The sequence below is a fragment of the Neovison vison genome, chromosome 12, assembly GCF_020171115.1.
Source record: "Neovison vison isolate M4711 chromosome 12, ASM_NN_V1, whole genome shotgun sequence".
NCBI classification, from domain to species: Eukaryota; Metazoa; Chordata; class Mammalia; order Carnivora; family Mustelidae; genus Neogale; species Neogale vison.
In genome coordinates this window covers 72,635,610-72,654,539 of record NC_058102.1, presented here as the reverse complement: position 1 = coordinate 72,654,539, position 18,930 = coordinate 72,635,610, and the positions used below count along the sequence as shown (strand labels likewise).

Sequence of the window (18,930 nt, the reverse complement as noted above, 5' to 3'; positions counted from 1 at the left end):
GGCTAAGCAAAGAGGAGAGTAAGAGGAATGGAAAGGATAAATGAAGGGTTTTTTGTTTTTGTTTTTGTATTTATCTACAAAAAGAAGGGGCTAGAGTAGTAGCTGGAGGGGGCTGTAGGTTGAGATTAGAAAGATAGGCAGAGACAAGATTGAGATAGAGACAGAGATGCTCGAGTGCTGTTTTTCCACAAGTAAAAATAGAAAACAGCCAGGGGCTGGCCTAGATGTGAAACAGATAATGAGAAAAAGACAACATGCTTTGGATATAGGGTATCTCAGTCCACTAAGGAGACCTTAGTTTTTGTTCCTTAAACAAAATAGAGAGGACCAGGAGAGAAGGTACATTTCAATCTACCTAGAAGAATAAGAGAAGGCTTTGTCAAAGAGAAAATATCTGAGGTGACACTAGAAAAAAGTGAGTCCAACGATCTAAGGAAGGGCATTGCAGAGGACGTATGTGCGTCTGCAATTCGGTTACTAGAGCACAATAGTAAGGGTAGGGGGATGGCAGGGTACAAGCTAAGAAGTCAGACAGAGACCAGATCATGAAAGCTCCTGGTATAGTATAGAAAGGTCTTTGCACTATTTCTTGTATGCTTTAGCCAGTCAATTAACAAAAAATTATAGGCAAGAGGGGACTAGATTTTCATGTCAGAAAGGTACATCTCATAACAGTATGAAGAAAGGTAAGGGAGTTATTGCAGTGAATAGTTCACATATCCAATTCTCCTGAACTAGGCAAATTAAATTAGGCATAGGAATGTTAAGGGCAGACAGAAGGAAAGTAACTGGTTGGATTGTGCAGGCAATGGAGAGAGAGAAGAATCTAGGTTGAACCTTTGAGCTCTGTGTTGGGCAAGTACCAACTGATTTCAGTGGGTGGGGACACACCCTGCCAAAATACAAGAGAAGGAGGTATTGGACATATGAGGTTTATGAGCTCGGTTTGGATGTGCTCAATATGCAGCTTATATAAGACTTTTTGGAGGAGCTATTAGGTCTTCAGAAGAAAGATGTTGGCCAGAAATGTACATTGCTATGCTGTAAATACTTAGAGAAGAACTGAAGTCAAAGACAGATTAAGGGCCATGTAAAGGAGGAGGATACTACAGCAGACCACAGAAAGACTGAAGAAGAATTAGAATATTCTTCCCCACCTTCTAGCTCCACTTACATTATAGCTCCTTACTTTTTTGATTCATTAATTTTGGTTTATCCTTAAAATATAAGCAAGTATCACTCAATTTATGCATTCCCCTAAAAAAGTCTTGTTGATCCCACAGACTCAAGTCAGTTAGGTTACCTGTTATTTGTTCTTTTAAAATCCGGTACTACTGGGGTGCCTGGGTGGCTCAGTGGGTTAAAGCCTCTGCTTTTGGCTCACATCATGATTCTAGGGTCCTGGGATTGAGCCCCACATCGGGTTCTCTGCTCAGTGGGGAGCCTGTTTCCTCCTCTCTCTCTCTTTCTCCGTCTGCCTCTCTGACTACTTGTGATCTCTATCAAATAAATTTAAAAAAAAAAATCCAGTACTACTTTTTCCTGGCATTTATAGAAGGTTAACCAAATAATTACTTATGGAATTATTTTCTTACTTCCTTGTGGCCTTCCCTACTAAGCAGTAAGCTTCATGAGAAGAGGACCTGACTTCTTCTGCTTATTTTCCCCTAGTGACTAACACAGTGATCTGCATGTCAAAGAGGTACTAGTATTAGAGTAAGAAAGAGAAGGAGATAGGGTTCCTTTACTAGGTAGGCATCTTCCATTAAAAAACAAAAACAAAAACAAACAAACAAACAAAAAAACCAAAAACAACCTCTTTCATTTTCCCTAAGTTATATTATAGTCCTCAACTTCTAAAGACTAACTCTACAACCTTCTACACAGCAGCAATATTTTTAATCAAATTCAACTGTGTAAGACTATTTTTCTCTTCTAAAATCAATAGAATTATCTCTGACTTCCAACACCAGATCTTGTCTGATTACATGAAAATCACCAGGACCATGGCCAGACCCATGCATGCTCCACCACTCACTGTGGCAGTGAACAGCCCTGAAAGCTACAAGAGAAAACAAAGAGGTCATATAGAAAATCTTCTTCTGGAAAATGGCATAAGATTTCCCTTCTGCATGCAGGGTTTGTGTGTATTTTCCTTCAAGAGTAAAAATTAAACTTGATAACTAGCAACTTTCAAGTATCATAGTTGTTACTTATAGAATGGGAAAGAATGACTTTTGCAAGCTAAAATTTAGAAGAATGGGAGCCAGATGTGGACACAAACCTGCTGTGTTATATCTAATCCAGGAAAGCTGACTCAGTGTTACTCAATGTCACTATTCCTTCATGCCAGGCAAAGTCACACGAAAAGGAGTAACTTCTCAATTCACCTGTCTTGGAATAATTGAACCACTGTTATAAAGCTAATTATACTAAGACACTAGAAGATAGAACTTCAGCACATATGGGGCCTGACAGGAAGATTTTTAATGCCTGGGCAAGAGGGAAAGGAAAAGAAAGGGAAACCAAAAACAAATGATATCTGTGTCTCACATGATTACCACACTTACTACACATTCCAGACTCCCTCAGTGGAACCACCCATCATGCAGAGCCATTTAGTTCTAGTTCCTAAGATGGCAGTAGGAACTACTGTTAAGACAACTAGGGAAGAAAAAACTCACTCAGGCATCTAGCTATCTTCCTTTCTTTCTCTCTCTCTCTTTCTCCCTTTCTTTCTTTGATGTATTTATTTTTAGAGAGGAGGGGTAGGGGTAGAGGGAGACAGAATCTTTGAGCAGACTCCACACCACACAGAGCCTTTGGTGAGGTTCAATCCCACAACCCTGAAACCATGACCTGAGCTGAAACTAAGAGTCAGACGCTCAATTGCCTATGCCACCCAGGTGCGCTAGAACATTTGCTTTTCAACAAATATAGAGTACACTGAGATGCAGGGGTAAAAACCCTGGTACTCTGACAATTTCGGAGAATTTTTTTGTCCCTTTGTCATCTTTCTCACCTTTCTCTTCTGGAGCTACAACATGGCAGACTAGGTCAAAGGTAACAATTTCCAGATTTCCAATTTCCTCTACAGAGGTCTTTGTGTACCTGGTTCTACAGATGTAGGTGTGTCCTAGATGAGCAGCAGTGCCTTCTCTCCCTCCCACAGTAAATATTTATCACCACAATAGGGTAAAGTACTCCACTGGACTTTGCTCATGCCAGGCCATGACGACACATGTAAAAATAAAATTCATGCAACCAGAGATACTGCAATGGTGAAATAATGACCACGAGGCACTTGATGCCTTATGATAACATTTAGTTTATTGGGTCTTTTTGTTTTTGAGCTTCCAAAAATATCAAACAATTCAATCTGCTGAAATAAAGTACTTCTTAGCATTAGCATATCATTAGCCTATCAGTATTGATCATTTGTAAGTTAGCTTCACTCTAATAAAGTTTCTATGCCTTTCCTTATTCAACTATGCACAACAGCCTCTTATGGAATGGAGAGTAATTACAAATAACTCTTTAAAAGAAGATCCATATCTGGATGCCTGGGTGGCTTAGTTGGTTAAGCGTCTGTCTTCAGCTCAGGTCATGGATTGAGTCTGCACTGGGCTCTTTGCTCAGCAAGAGTCTGCTTCTTCCTCAGCCCCTCCCCCTGCTCGTGTGTGCTCTCTCTCTTTCTGACAAATAAATAAAATCTTAAAAATTAAAAAAAAAAAGGTCAGTATCTTCTGAATATTCCTTATCTGAAAATATGTTTCATCAAAGATTAAGGACACCACCTCGAATAGCCAAAGAAATATTGAAAAAGAAAGCCAAAGTTGGTGGCATCACAATTCTGGACTTCAAGCTCTATTACAGAGCTGTCATCATCAAGACACTGGCACACATGGTACTGGCACAAAAACAGACACATAGATCAATGCAACAGAATACAGAGCCCAGAAATAGACCCTCAACTCTATGGTCAACTAATCTTTGACAAAGCAGGAAAGAATGTCCAATGGAAAAAAGACAGACTCTTCAAAGGTGTTGGGCAAATTGGACAGCCACATGCAGAAAAATGAAATTGGACCATTTCCTTACACCACACACGAAAATAGACTCAAAATGGATGAAGGACCTCAATGTGAGAAAGGAATCCATCAAAATCCTTGAGGAGAACATAGGCAGCAACCGCTTCGACCTCAGCTGCAGCAACATCTTCCTAGGAACATCGCCAAAGGCAAGGGAAGCAAGGGCAAAAATGAAGTCAAGCGGAGAAAGACAACTATCATATGATCTCCCTGATATGAGGAAGTGGAGATGCAACATGGGGAGTTAAGGGGGTAGGAGAAGAATAAATGAAAAAAGATGGGATTGGGAGGGAGACAAACCATAAGTGACTCTTAATCTCACAAAACAAACTGAGGGTTGCTGGGGGGAGGGGGGTTGGAAGAGGGGGTGGAGTTTTGGACATTGGGGAGGGTATGTGCTATGGTGAGTGCTGTGAAGTGTGTAAACCTGGCGATTCACAGACCTGTACCTCTGGGGATAAAAATACATTATATGTCTATAAAAATAAAATAAAATAATTTTAAAAAAAAGATTAAGGACACCATGGAAGAAAATTAAGTAATTCCTACAGTTAAAGGAAAATGGGATTTGTGTTAGTTTATCGAATCTCTTAGAGGCTTAGTTTTTAGGTTGTATGTCTCTAAGCCAACACAAACATTATTTGAAGAAAATATCTGTCCTTTTGCCATTAAGAGATGGGATTATTGTCTGTGAAGGCAAGTCTTTGTAAAAAGGTGATTTTTAAATTATGAGGATTTTATAAATACTTAGAATTATCATAAATCCTTTCTTATACCTTCATCCTATTGGCTCCATCTCTAAGACATAATCTTTTTTTTATTAGCTTTTATTATTAGGATCCATTAGAAAGATTTCTTAACCTCTGTTGAGTAAGTGTATGCTTTTATCTCTAGTTTCCTCTTTGCCTAGTTTTCATAAAGCTCAGAGTGTAACCTCTGCTCCATATTTCATAAATATGCAGGACTCCAGTGCATACATTTCTTCCTATTCATGTCTCAGATTACTTAATTCTTATTTTATTCTTGATATCCTTATCTTTATTTTTCAAGCTTTATTTTACTGTGTTATTTTAGTTATTTTAAAAAAATAGTTTATTTATTTATTTATTTATTTGAGAGAGACCAAGCGGGAGAGGGAAAGGGGCAAGCAGACTCCCCAGTTAGCATAGAGGCTGATCTGGGGCTTATCTTAGGACCCTGATCTGATCCCAATCATGATCTGAGCAAAATCAAGAGCTGGATGACCAATTCACTGAGCCACCCTATACTCTGTTATTTTAAATAAAATAATTCACTATCTTTATGAAATGAAATAGGATATCTTGCTTAGGAATGCAAAAAAATAAATACTAGATTATGTAAAATACTTTCCTAAGTATCGTTATCATTTATTTATCCATTAACAAAATGATACAGGTTATTAATGATAATAGTGGAAGTTGATCTGTCCTAAATGGAATCTTAAACAACACTAGAGAAGACTAGATTAGAAGAACATCTTAGAGGTCTGAAAATAAAACCTCAAGCTTCTTCTGTCAGTTTCCCATACTTCCTCTCTCTTTTAATGACAGTGAAACAAAGGTAAAAAATAAAACCCAAATAACTTGATTATGGTTGTGCACAGCACACAATATAATTTAATCAAGTAAGTTATTTCTCAAAACATACAGTCATCCAAGATGGAAGGAGACAGTGACAGGGCAGACTACCTGCTGCCTGACCTTAGTGATCACCAGGAACTAATCATGAGGCAAACCATAGGTAGCAATTATTTGCCAAGCTCTCTTCTGGATATTCACTAAACAGTTTCATGTCTATGTCTTTTATGTTGGCCCACTAGGAACAGAATTTACACTCAACATTTCTCAGTCTCCTTCTTGCATCCATGATACCAAATACAGGATGTTTCTAACTCAAATTTCACATTCACGCATTTCCTTCTCATCACTGGAGTATAACATAGAATCAATTCTAAAAACGCCCTTAAATAGTCTTTACTCACTCTTGAGATATAGCTGTGTGTAAACAGCAGAGTTAGCAACAGTAGAGTCCACAACAGTAGGTGCAAAATATTAAGGTTTCCCAACCTCGGCACAACTGACATTTGGGGCCAGATGATACCCTGTCACATGTGGTGGTGGTGGTGGTGGGGTGTCCTGTGCATTGTAGGATGTTTAGAAGCAACTATAGCCTCTACCAACAAGATCAGAAGCAACCTATTCCCCAGTATGACAACCAAAAATATCTCCACTGGGAGCAAATCACACGTGGTTGAGAACCACTGGTCTACAATCCAATTTCATAGATAAGCTGTAGCCGATTTCTTCATACACTGCTTATGGGGAATCTACCAGGTAGACTGAATTAAATAAATAGGATTAACTCTTTATCACACAATTATATAATATTATGGTTCTGAGTCACTTTATTTTTGCAATGTGCTTTGAAGATCCCAAGCCAACCATTCAAATATTAGAAGAAACCCCATGCTAGATATCTTCTTTTTCCATACCACTCTGACCTACCCATATCTCAATTACTAGATCTTTCTAGTGTCTATTTTAAATTGGGTGTGAAAAGAAATGACTGGTTTCTCAGCCCCTATGAAGCTTTTGGAAAAGCTTATTTGGTATTTCTTCACTGAACACTGAACCATTATGGTTCTGTTTGGATTTAAGCTTTCTGAATAATGTCAGTTTTCCAAAACTTCTTTTACCCAGGATGAATTTTCAAATTATTTCTTTGAATGTTACCCATTTAACTTTGAAAATCGATCTTTACAATCCCAATCATACTAGTTCATGTCACTTTAAACTTCTATAAGAAACTGTTTTGTAATTTTTAATTCATGACATTTAAGTTTTCCACTAAAAAGCTGTATCTGTTTCTGAGGGGATTCTCAGATTTCTAATCTAGGAATCTATCGGTCTAAGTTCTTCCTTTGGATTATCATTTGGATCTTCCCTTGGAAGATCATCAAATGTATGGCAGAAAAATAGAAACCAGTTAAAAATATACATACTTGCTCCAGTGGACTTTGCCTTCCAGTGTCTGCATCTCACCAAGGATAGCAAGGAGAAGAGAAGACTTCCCACATCCCACTTGACCCACAATCATGGTCAACTGACCTAGGGAAATTAAAACAAGGTTATGAACAGGAGGACATGGAATCCTCTTAGTGAAACAAAACCAAAATACATTTAGAAAGGATGATGTTTCATAATCAATGGCCCACTTTTGGTCTCCAGCAATAAGGTATTTATTTGACATAGTTCCTTTCTCTGATACACAAGTTTTTTTGAAAACGGAGAGAAAATTTAAAAGATAATAGGTCTTGATTTACTCTTTCCAACTATGAGAATAGCTGAGATTAATGAAGAGAGCAATGAAATATTTGCCTAAATAACCTCAATTAGTTTTAATTTTATTATTCAATTCATTCAGGAGAAGGCAGTTTTGACTCAAATTGATAATTGGGATGAAAGGGATTTAGGCTGGCATTAAGACATCTTCTCTAATTTCAGACTTTGATATGCATGCAAAATAGAAAAATCCCAACCTATTTTCTATCAAGCCAGCTCAAAAATGAATTTTTATTTAATTACTTAGACATTTTAAATAAAAATTATTGAGCATTTGAGCCTTAAATATCTTGAAAACTTTAGTTGTCTTCCAGGATAGAAAATAATTCTCTTATGTGATCTTTCTTTAAATCCTTTCTCAAACAGAACAAAAAATCAACTATCCCATTACTTAAATGGACAAATCAGCAAATGAGCTGATAACAGCTTATTTGGACAGTTGATAACTTATCCAATGTCTACACACTCCGTAGTGAAAAGCATTTCCAGCCATTTCCACAATGATACAGTGGCTCGTGAGCTACATGGTGCAAAAAAACAACTATACATAATGTTTAAAAAGTCTTGTTCTTATTGCTGCTTTTGTTAAGATTAATTATCTTGGATATCCATAGTTTTGTTAATTAACAATTTAAAAACTGAGTAACAAATGATTTACCTGTTGGAATTCGAATATCTATATTGGATAATGTAGCTAAACCACTGCCCCATGAAAAGTAGCCATTTGTGACCTAGAAAAGAACACATAAATTAAATTATGAAACCATTTATATATTTTGTGTTAGAGAATAATTCCAATTAAAAGCATTTTCTCTTTAGAGCACTGAAAGACTTTCAGTACAAGGTAGACCACATAGTGGTGAAATTTAAGAGTACTCTTAAACAACATTCATTCCAAATACTTTTTAATTGATTGCTTTCTCACTGCTAGGCAATTGCCAGAATTCTGGTAATGTAAGTTATAGAGTGGAAATAATGACAAATGATTCAACAAAATGACTGCTACCAAGGAGGAAGTTTTTTGTAATAAAGGAGTTTCCTGAACTGTGTGGATTAATCTCTATTCAATGAAGTTAAAACAAAGAGTAAAAGGAAGAGAGGAATAAAGCACAAAAATGAGGTAACATCTATTGGTGGGATAAACCCTCAACAACCAGCAAAAATCACAAGACCTGCAGTCATCCAAAGCAATCTACCAGGCATGAAGTAGATTTGATAGTTTTAATAGTTACAAAAATGGGAAACAAAAGAGGTACAACAGAACCAAAGGACTGAGGTTGCTTGAAAAGACGAGATTGCAATTTTCCACAGAAGTTTTCTCTAGCCTGTAAAATGCAGGACATTGAGTAATATCCATCACATGGATGCACATGAAATTAGTCCTCAGAGGAGGGTGGCATGTAAGGGATGCATTTCTGATTGCTTTACAAATATGTGCTGAACACCCACTCTTGTGAGGTGCTGCATTCGTATGGATGTAGGCTACAAAGAAGGTACAATGTCTCCTCCCTGCTTGCTTGGAGTTGCAGCCAGCTGAGTAGATAGACCATGGACAGGAGCAAGTATAGTGCCAGACAGTGTGGGCTGAGTAACAAATAGAGGGGACGGGCAGAAACTAAGTGGAACAAAAGGAAAACCATTCGCATTTCAAAAAGAAAAGCATTGATGTCTGAGATGGGGTTTAAAAATTTTTTTGGAAGAGGAGGTTTTTGAGCTAGTTTGGGAAAATATATTGAATTACAATGAAGGCATTTGGGGGTAAAGACCTACATATACAAACAGGCGCAGATCAGGAAACTATGAAACATATTCTGGGAAATAAAGACTAGAGCTGGCTGGGTCAGAGGTTTACGATTCTGTGGCTAACTGACAAATGATGCTGCAAGAAATTAAACAGCCTGAGGAGCCCTGTTTCTCTGAGGCGCAAAGTGCTGCAAATATGCCTGGGTTTGGAAGCAGGCCAGTGTGGAGCTGAGAAAGGCCCTCCCCGATAATTTGTGTTTTCAGTGAACTGGGAGTGAAGCGTGTATGCAGAGAGAAGAGGTCAAAGGGGACATGGAAGGAGGTGAGAAGACAGTGCTGAAAGCAGAAGAGTCGTGGGAGGCTGTGGAAACAAATGCTGATGGAAGGCTCGCAGAGGATCACCAGGAACTACTGACGGGCAGCGGAGTGGGGAGATACTAAATGTGTGACTTTGCCAAAGAGCCCATTGTATCTTTCTTCCATAGCGCTCAGTGGTCTGTTTCAGGAGTGTCGCAGGCATGATGTTGGATTGATTATGGAAAGTGCTAGAAGACTGAGGGAAAGAGAAGGGGCTTAAGTTGCTGGAGGTCTCTCTCAGTAAGGTTAAAAAGTAGTCAGCAAAGGTGAGGCCTGAGAGAGCTGCAGGTAGCCTTCTGTTGTCACTGTCAATGCCTGACACAATACAGAGTTTAAAATTTCAGAGGAGTGGCAGTTCCCGATGGTGGCCAGGTGTGGCCTCAGGCAAGGTTGTAGAAATGGAGAGCAGGAGAAGACATTTCTGGGCTGGAATGCTAAAGAACTGTACACTTGTAAGGTTAAACCACATCCATGCATGGCACCAAATAAGCCAGAGAGATAGACAGGGGAAAAGTCACCCAAGTCTTCAGCAACAGTGCGGGGTGATGATGAGGTCCTTTAACAAGACATGTGAGAAAGGTAGACAATGCCAAAATTTCACAAAGTTGTGAGAGATGAAAAGGTATGGTCTGAAAGTAGCAAGGAAGGAACTGGAAGAATACAGTATTACTACACAGAAGTAAAAGAGGAGACTACCTCCTTTCGAGAAGGATGATGGAAGAGAGTCAAAGTTAATCTCTCCTGCGGCAATCCGCACGTCCACTTCCTCCTGCCTTTTACAAAATAGTCTCAGGTCTCCACCAGGGTTAAAATCCTAAGCTTCCCTAAATAGTTGTTTGACCTTGGAAAATCAGGCAACATATACATCTTTGCAAATGTCCATAAAATGGTAAATACAAAAACGATCATCATAGCCTAGTTTGTGAAAGAGGGAAGATGGAGGCAAAGCCAGTGTCCATCCCCAGGGGTGAGGAAACTACAATGTTGCATACTAGAGAACACAATAGTGTTGTAAGAAGAAGCAAACCATTATGAAAACATTTGAGGAGACTGAGAGTACACAGATGTTTATTATGCATTTTACAAGGATATGAGTATATTTAGGCATATATATTGAGCCCATTAGAGCTTACACCATAATGACAGTGGCACAGAATAGGAGTGGGTATCAGAGATAAGGGGAAAGAATGTATTAAAAGTATAGGAAGGAACCAGACAGATGCAAGTTACCTACGGCATGATCCATTTATGTAAAATATCCAGGATAGATAAATCCACAAAGACAGAAAGTAGTTTGGTGGTTGCCAGAGGAAAGAAAGAGGGGTAAGTGGGAAGTGACTGCTTAATCGGTATGGGATTTCCATTTGGGAGATGAAAATATTTTGCAATGGGAGCATAAAATTGTGAAGGTACTAAGTGCCACTGAGTTGTTCACTTTAAAACAGTTAATTTTATGCTATATGCATTTTACTTCAATTAAATAATTTTTAAAAATTAAAGGCAGGACATTACACAGACCATCGTCCATTTCCTCCTGCTAAAAATAAGTAAAAATGCTGAATAAAATATAGTTTGTAAAGAAGATCATTAAAACAAGGAGTAAGGAAATACCAAGTCCAAATATAAAGAAAAGGACAAATTCAGAGCTGTTAAGTCCTGAAGCACCTAGGCCTCTTTCCCACAAAAGGGACAAGAAGAGCTAAGATATTTTGGAAGAAAAACAATAACATATAAGAACTTGTCCTAAAATATATCAGCGTTTATTAGAAAGTTATAATGATCAAAGCAGTGGAATCTGAAAGAAAGAAACCAATGGAAAAAATAATAGAGAGGCCAGCAATCTGTCCAGACATACAGAGATCCCTGAAGTGTGGACAAGACTACACTGACTGTCGGGGGAGGGCAGTGACCAGTATGAGGGACTGGGACAACAGGATGTCATATAAGAAAGTAAATCAGAACTTACTGACTCACTGTGGAATGTAGTAAAGTTACTGCCACTAAATTTACTACTGCTAAATTTCAACAAAAATTATTTGTTCCTGATTTCCCCACTATATCACATCCTTACTTCATACCAAACACAAAGAGGGATCCTAGGTCGATTCCAGAGCTGAAAGTGAAATGTGTAGCTTCAAAGACTTTAGAAGCTAATATAAATCATCTTCTTGACCTCTGGTAGGGAAAGCTTTCTTAAATGAGACAAAAAAAAAATCAGTCATAAGGAAAAAGTTATATAAACCAGACTACACTAAAATTAACAACTTCTGATATGATAAAGCCAAGCTTTAAATGGAAGAAGAGTTCTGTAACATATAACTGCCAAAACAGCCGAAGTATAAAATATAAAGAAGTAGTCCTCAGCATTTTTTAAAGGGGGAGGGAACCAATAAGCTGGCAAGTCACAAAAAAGGAAATCAAAACCCACATGGCCAAGGTATACATAAAAAGATGCTCAACCTCGATAGAAATCAGAAGTAAATAAAGGTAAATAAAAACCTCAAGCTACAACAGCACCTCCTCAAGTACAAACTTTGGCAAAATATTGGAAGCCCTGGTGAAGACGTGGAGCAACCGACCCTCTCAAGGGCCCTTGGTGAAAGTGTCCATTGGTACAACCACTTGGGGAAACAGTTTCCCGTTATCTGGGAAAGGGGAGGATGTACAGACCCCATGACTCGGCAGTTGTTCACAATAGCCCCCAATGGGAAAATAGCCAAAAGCCCATCAAAAGTCGAACAGACAAAGTTCGGCATATTCATACGTTGAAATGCTACCTGGTCGTGAGAACAAACAAGTCACTTGACGATGTGGATGAACCAGACATCCATAATGAGCAAAAGAAGCAAGACACACAACACATCCATGCACACACTTATACTTAACTAAAATATGTTTGTAGGGAGGCATGCATAGCAGGGGTAATCAAGGATAGGATGACCATTAAAGTCAGGGTGGCGACTGTTTCTTGGAGAGATAGGAGAGGGAACAGCAAATGTGTGTGTTGGGAGGACCTTTGGAGGGAACCCGTGATGTTCTTTTCTTGCTGGTTGCATAGGTGTTCACTTTTTCATTAAATGTTCATGTATATTTTATGTAGTTTTCTGGAGGCATGTTCAATTAATTTCACAATAAAAAACAGATTTCAAAAAGACAAATGAGTTATTACCAACCTGAATGAATAAAAACATAAAGGCTTGATGGTGGGCCTGAAACTGCAGTGCCCATTGCTAAGCAGTTTTTCAAGTTTTTTGTTTTTGCTTTTTTTTTTTTTGCAGAGTTTTGTTTTGTTTTGTTTTGGTGCATGAAAGGTCAACTTTAAAAAAACAAATGATAGCCTCGGTTTTTTTTTTACATTCAAAATAAAAACAAATTTGGTAGGGACATGGGAAAGATATATTTTTAGATTCTTATTATATTGCATAGAAAATGTCAATTAAAAAAAAAAGACTGATCCAGGGGGCGCCTCGGTGGCTCAGTGGGTTAAAAAAAAGACTGATCCTGTTTCTGCAGTCACGTGTATTTTACTCGTTATGTGGGCATAATTGGAAGTATGAAGCAGAGAGGGCCCTTCATCGTCTCTCATTCCAGACTTTGTCAGAGCCTAGTACTTTACATCCTATCCACACATTATAATTGTTAGGGAACTACTACAACTATTGTCTTCGATGATGCCGGGGTCATATTCATACACACACACTCACATATACACTGTTAAAAGCTATCTGGGTTGGGCGCCTGGGTGGCTCAGTGGGTTAAACCTCTGCCTTCAGCTCGGGTCATGATCCCAGGGTCCTGGGATCGAGTCCCGCATCGGGCTCTCTGATTGGCAGGAGGCCTGCTTCCTCCTCTCTCTGTCTCTCTGCCTACTTGTGATCTCTCTCTGTTGAGTGAATGAATAAAATCTAAAAAAAAAAAAAAAAAGCTATCTGGGAGATCCTAATGTACAGCCATGGTTAAGAATCACTAAAGCTCTTTAAAATTTACACGTGACACTTTTTATCCTCGAAACAACCATGCTAAAGTACATTCCCGCCTTAATAAGGGCAAACCACAGCTCAGAGAGGCAAAGTAATTTGTCCAGATGTCACACATCAAGTCAATGGCAGAAGATGGGTTAACATTTGCTTACTCCGGCCAATCCCACATTTGCTCCAACTGCTAAGGGCCTACTGTGGGCCAAGTATTTTGTCAGGCAGATACAGAGGGAAGTAGCCCCACAGCTTTAAGATACTCCTTCATGCCTTGTGTGGAGGCTCCCACTCTCTGACTGGCCTGGGCAGCACAGGTTGCTGGTTAACTCCAGCAGTCCACAGTTTTCTTCAAAAGGGATAATCTCCAGGACTCTGGCTGCACCGATGTCAAAAAGCTCTTGACTGGAGTGCCTGGGTGGCTCAGTGGGTTAAAGCCTCTGTCTACGGCTCAGGTCATGATTCCAGAGTCCCAGGATCGAGCCCCACATCGGGCTCTCTGCTCAGCAGGGAGCCCGCTTCCCTCTCTCTCTGCCTGCCTCTCTGCCCACTTGTGATCTCTGTCTGTCAAATAAATAAATAAAACTCTTTAAAAAAAAAAAAAAAAAAAAAAAAAAAAAGCTCTTGACTGCTCAGGTGTCTGTTCCTGCACAGCAGTGACCCCTCTTTGGGGGTCAATCCTCAGCTGATTATCCCCTGGTGGCCTGTTCTACCTAAGCGCACTTGCTTGGAGAGCACAAAAGGCTGTTTGAAATTGGATCAAAGGACTACTGGGAACCTGGCAGGGGGTGGGGGGGATGCTTGCAACACTGGCCTAAGCCCCTCCCTGCTGAAGAAAACTACGATCTGATTTATTTCCTTAAAACCTGTATTTACAATATTGGTGTTCTCTATAAATCAATTTACTAGGTAGAGGAATGTAAGAGCTTGAAAGGAAATATGTTGGAGACTAACTTCTAACGCGGATTCAGAAGAAAGGCTCACGCTCCAGTTATTAAAACAGAACTGCTGCAGCAAGAAATGTGGTGGGGAGGCAAGGCAGAACTGGCAATGAAACTCATCAGAACACTTTCGAAAATGTTAAGAGGGTTGGTGATCACGGTAAAGAGACTTTAAAGACCCGATTTAGGACACTTTTACAGAACTTCACCATAAAATAGTAACATAAATGTTTCTAGCCATGCAAGAATCCAGGAAATAAAACAACCTTTATTGCAATATCCTCGGTCTCTACAGGACGTAGACGCCGGGTGGATTGTTCATAGCTGTCCAGGTGATACCTTCCAGGCTGCTTCCTGTTTATAGTTTTTGGCTGCTGCATTCCAAATGGGGGGGGGGGGAAACACAAGTTGATGGTTTATGAAAAGAAAAAAAAAACAAAGCATGTTTTACTGAACATTAACTCATATTGCTACTTCTCTATTTGAAATTCCAAGAAAAAGAAAGAAGTAAAGTGAATGTAATATTTTAATTCTTTCAATGGCTTCTCCAAAAACAAAAAAGCAAATAATAACAAAGTGCATTAAGCTTCTCATTTTAAACCTAATTCACAAGTCTCTTTAGAAAAATAAAAACACAAAGATGTGATTCTTGCAATGGATGGAGTTGAAAGTGTGTAGCCCCAAACTAGGTTTTGGATATTCCTTGTCCAGCTCTCCCAATAAATATACCCAGTCTGTGTGTCAAAAGGCAGGCAGACTAACTCAGGTTAAACTAAAATCTACTTGGGAGGCCACTGAGCTTGTAAATGCTCCAACAGTACCTTTTTGATCACCCTTTGAATCATGAGGATTTTGAATCTCATACACTCACATAACTCAGATTGGGCTACACCACATCACCCAAGGATCCACTGCAGAGTGAGAAAAAGCACAAGGATCTCAGAGTTTTTTTGGTCCAAATGTGTGTGTGTGTGTGTGTGTGTGTGTGTGTGTATGTATATAGTTTCTTATTGTTTCTATATATTCTATATTGTTTCTTAAGTATATATATTCTATATTGTTCTATATTGTTTCTTAAGTATATAAACATATAATGCTGATGTAAGTATAAGAGAATGATCTAGTCTTTTGCAAAAATAGCATTGTTCCTGGTCAAAGGACCAAAGTATCCATTATAAAGAGGATGCTAGCTGAGGTTGGACAGTTTTCCCATACTTAAAAGGAACTTAGGTTAGGTCATAGAAATAGAGATTTGTTATTCTCTAAATCTGACTTCAATGTCATGCAGTAGAGACAGATGATTAAAGAGAAGGTAGAAAATTCAGCTCTGTAAACCTCTAATATAGCAAAATTTACAAGCTCAAAATTTGTGCCAGGAATCTAATGACCAAATATTTCAACAAAAAAAATTATCTGTCTTACTTAAATACCTTGTAGATTTTATGAAGGTTAAGTAGTAATATACTTTAAAACTGTTAAATTACCTATAAAAGCAAAGTAGTCTAGAATTGTGAAACTTTTTTTTCTTTTGGCCTGGAATTGCAGGTTTGGCTTTTTGAAAAATCCACTGACTTCTACTATGGGAATTAGAAACGTCCTCAAATAATCAGTAATTTAATCCAAATAAGATATTACCCTTCCAATTTCCATCAATTGTTATATCAGCAGAACATCAAATTATCAAATAGTACATTGCTAGGCTACGTGTAAATAAATACACAGATTAAAAGGTATTAAGAAGAGCTAACATTGGTTTTGTCACATAGAAAATACTGAACATGGGGCGCCTGGGTGGCTCAGTTGTTAAGCATCTGCCTTCAGTTCGGGTCATGATCCCAGTGTCCTGGGATCAAGCCCCACATTGCGCTCCCTGCTCAGTGGGAAGTCTGCTTCTCCCTCTCCCACTCCCCCTGCTTGTGTTCCCTCTCTTGCTCTTTCTCTCTCTGTCAAATAAATAAATAAAATATTAAAGAAAGAAAGGAAATACTGAACGAATTTTAACTTTAAAAGATGGAGAGATTGTTCCTGAAATTTTATTTTAGTTCTGTTTTCCTTTTCACAATCTCACAGATGACCCTAGAAGTATGTTGCATGAGATGAAGAAAGTCGGTATCCTTCAAGCTAAGTGTATCTTTCTCACAAGATGGTCTATGCCTTCACATAAATCCTCTGTCTTCTAGAGTCTTTAATTCTATAGTACTATTGCCCCAGAGTTCCAAAAGGAATGACGTCATGTTCTTCACAAAACTAAGAAGAGGGTGGGAGGAAGAGATGTGTTGACAGAGATTTGAGTTGGAGTTCCACAGATGTAATTTGAAGAGACTTTGGCTCTAGAATGTCACTAATTCTCCATGGAGATTCTACAGCCAAAACCACTTAACTCAAAGCTTTTACAGAATACATAGCATCTTAAACTCTCAAGAAGAAGTTTCCATTAGTGTTATTTTCAAACACACAGATTTTTTCACTCCATTTTAAAAAGTTTGTCGTTTGTGGTTTGGCCCATCAGCAGTGATGAATGACCCTGAAAGACATCAGAAGTCCAGTCTGGTTTCAATAACACTGAAGATACTGAATACATTTAAAGGGGATTCTTTTTTCCTTCCAAAAACCTTTTCTCAGTTCAATTTTTCTTCTAGCCCTCATCCTCATCCCATACAAAAAGTTCTTCAGATTTCCCTAACTCCACAAACTTATCCTCCTACATCCCCAATTCTTGAGGTCATCCACTCTGCTCATCCCCACATTTCTGAAAGATGACCTAATAAATTCTTCAGTAATCTCCTATAATCCAAAGGATGACAACGCTGGTTCTTATCAAGTACTTGACCTTCCTGCTGTCTCAATGTATAGACACTCTATAATGCATTCCTATCTTTGTGTACATGTCCACACAACAGCAAACCATCATTTTGAGGCATGGTTATACCAGTGTATACAAGGCATGAGTGGTAGCTCCTTCTTAGACAAAATCACACTGGCTCAATAAAATAACAGAGGGTAAAGTAAAACTCCAGAAAAGCAGAAGAAAATAGCAGATCTAAACATAGCTGAGTGCTCATCTCAACTGTATTTAGTAGTTTTAAACATGATGTAGTGAAAATTTAATATAAACTGACTTCCTGGTAAAAAGACTTTCCAAGCTTCAATTAATTCAGTCAGAAAATTGTGCATGTAATTTTGTTTGGTTACAAAAGTAGTAAATACATTCATATTTTTGTCTAATAGTAACACGAATAACTAATATTAATTATAACATGACCCACTTTAGAAAAGCATCTAATTTAATGTTATGAAATGTACATATTAATTTTAAAAACTTTCTTTAGACTTTTTCAGACACACCTTTCAAGAAAGTGATGTGATCCAATCTCACTGATTTAACTATCTACTGGCTAATCCCTCTTAAATTTACCCCATCTCCAATGCTGACTTCTCTTCTTAGATGTCAATGAATATCTCAACATTATCATGTGCAAATATATCTTTTGATTCTACCTCAATACCAGTCCACTAACATCTTAACCTCCCTAGCCAGTCTATCAGCAAGTCTTTACCTCTCAACATTTTAAAAAAGTACAGAGTCTGCTCACTTTCTCATGATGTCCACTGCAACTGCCACAAAACTAATTTTAACATCATCATTTCTTGCCCATGTTATTATAATAATCTTTTTACTGATCTACCTGTTCTACCCTTGTTCCCACTGATTACTCTCAACCCAGTGGCTCAGTCATTAAGCACCCAACTCTTGATCTCAGCCCAGGTCTTGATCTCAGAATCCCAAGTTCAAGATTCACATATAGATAGGTAGGTAGGTAGGTAGGTAAGCAAAATTCTGTTAGTCCCCACTTTAAAACCCTCCTACGGTTTCCAGCTGCATGTCAATACAATCCAGATCCTCAATCCTTGTTCTTCTTACCTTGTCTTATCTCCCTGTTCTTCACCAGGCTCAAACCAACGTGTTTCTCTGTTCCTTGAGAACAACAAATTCATTCCTACCTCAGGGTCTTTGCATTCTTCCCCCAGTCTTTGCGGAACAGGTATGTATGTACTGTTTATTCAGGTCTCAGCCCAAATGCCAGCTCTTCAGAGGTGGCCTTTCTGGGAAATGGTCACTAGCTTCCAGTATCCCAGTCATTCTCTCATACCCTATTTTATTTTCTTCCCAAAGTGAAATGATCTCACTTTTTAAACTTATCATCTGACTCCTGCCTTAAGAAAGCTAACTGTGACAAAGAGGAGTCCGTGTGCCTTGTTCTCAGCTATATCCCTAAAGTACAGGGTAGCCAATAAATCTAGAAACACAGGCAAATATATGGTACATGTCATCTTACATGTAATACATGACAAAATAATATTGAACATGTTTCCAGGCTGTATATAGCTATTGAGTAAATATTTGTGTAATGGATGAATAAACTGGTTCTAGGCTTAACCAGACTCAGGTTTTAATTCTGGCTCT

General features: G+C 38.5%; 1 protein-coding gene across 5 annotated transcripts in view; it reads right to left on the bottom strand.

Moving 5' to 3' along the window:
* ABCC9 (ATP binding cassette subfamily C member 9) overlaps positions 1-18,930 on the bottom strand; it is a 138,107-nt gene that overhangs the window by 65,411 nt on the left and 53,766 nt on the right. For all 5 annotated transcript variants that reach the window (XM_044227600.1, XM_044227602.1, XM_044227599.1 and 2 more), the window contains exons 16-18: positions 14,732-14,839; positions 8,112-8,184; positions 7,114-7,219 (exon numbers count right to left, since the gene is read on the bottom strand). In XM_044227600.1, coding sequence (XP_044083535.1) covers positions 7,114-7,219; positions 8,112-8,184; positions 14,732-14,839 — 287 coding nt within the window. The remainder of the gene's footprint in view (positions 1-7,113; positions 7,220-8,111; positions 8,185-14,731; positions 14,840-18,930) is intronic.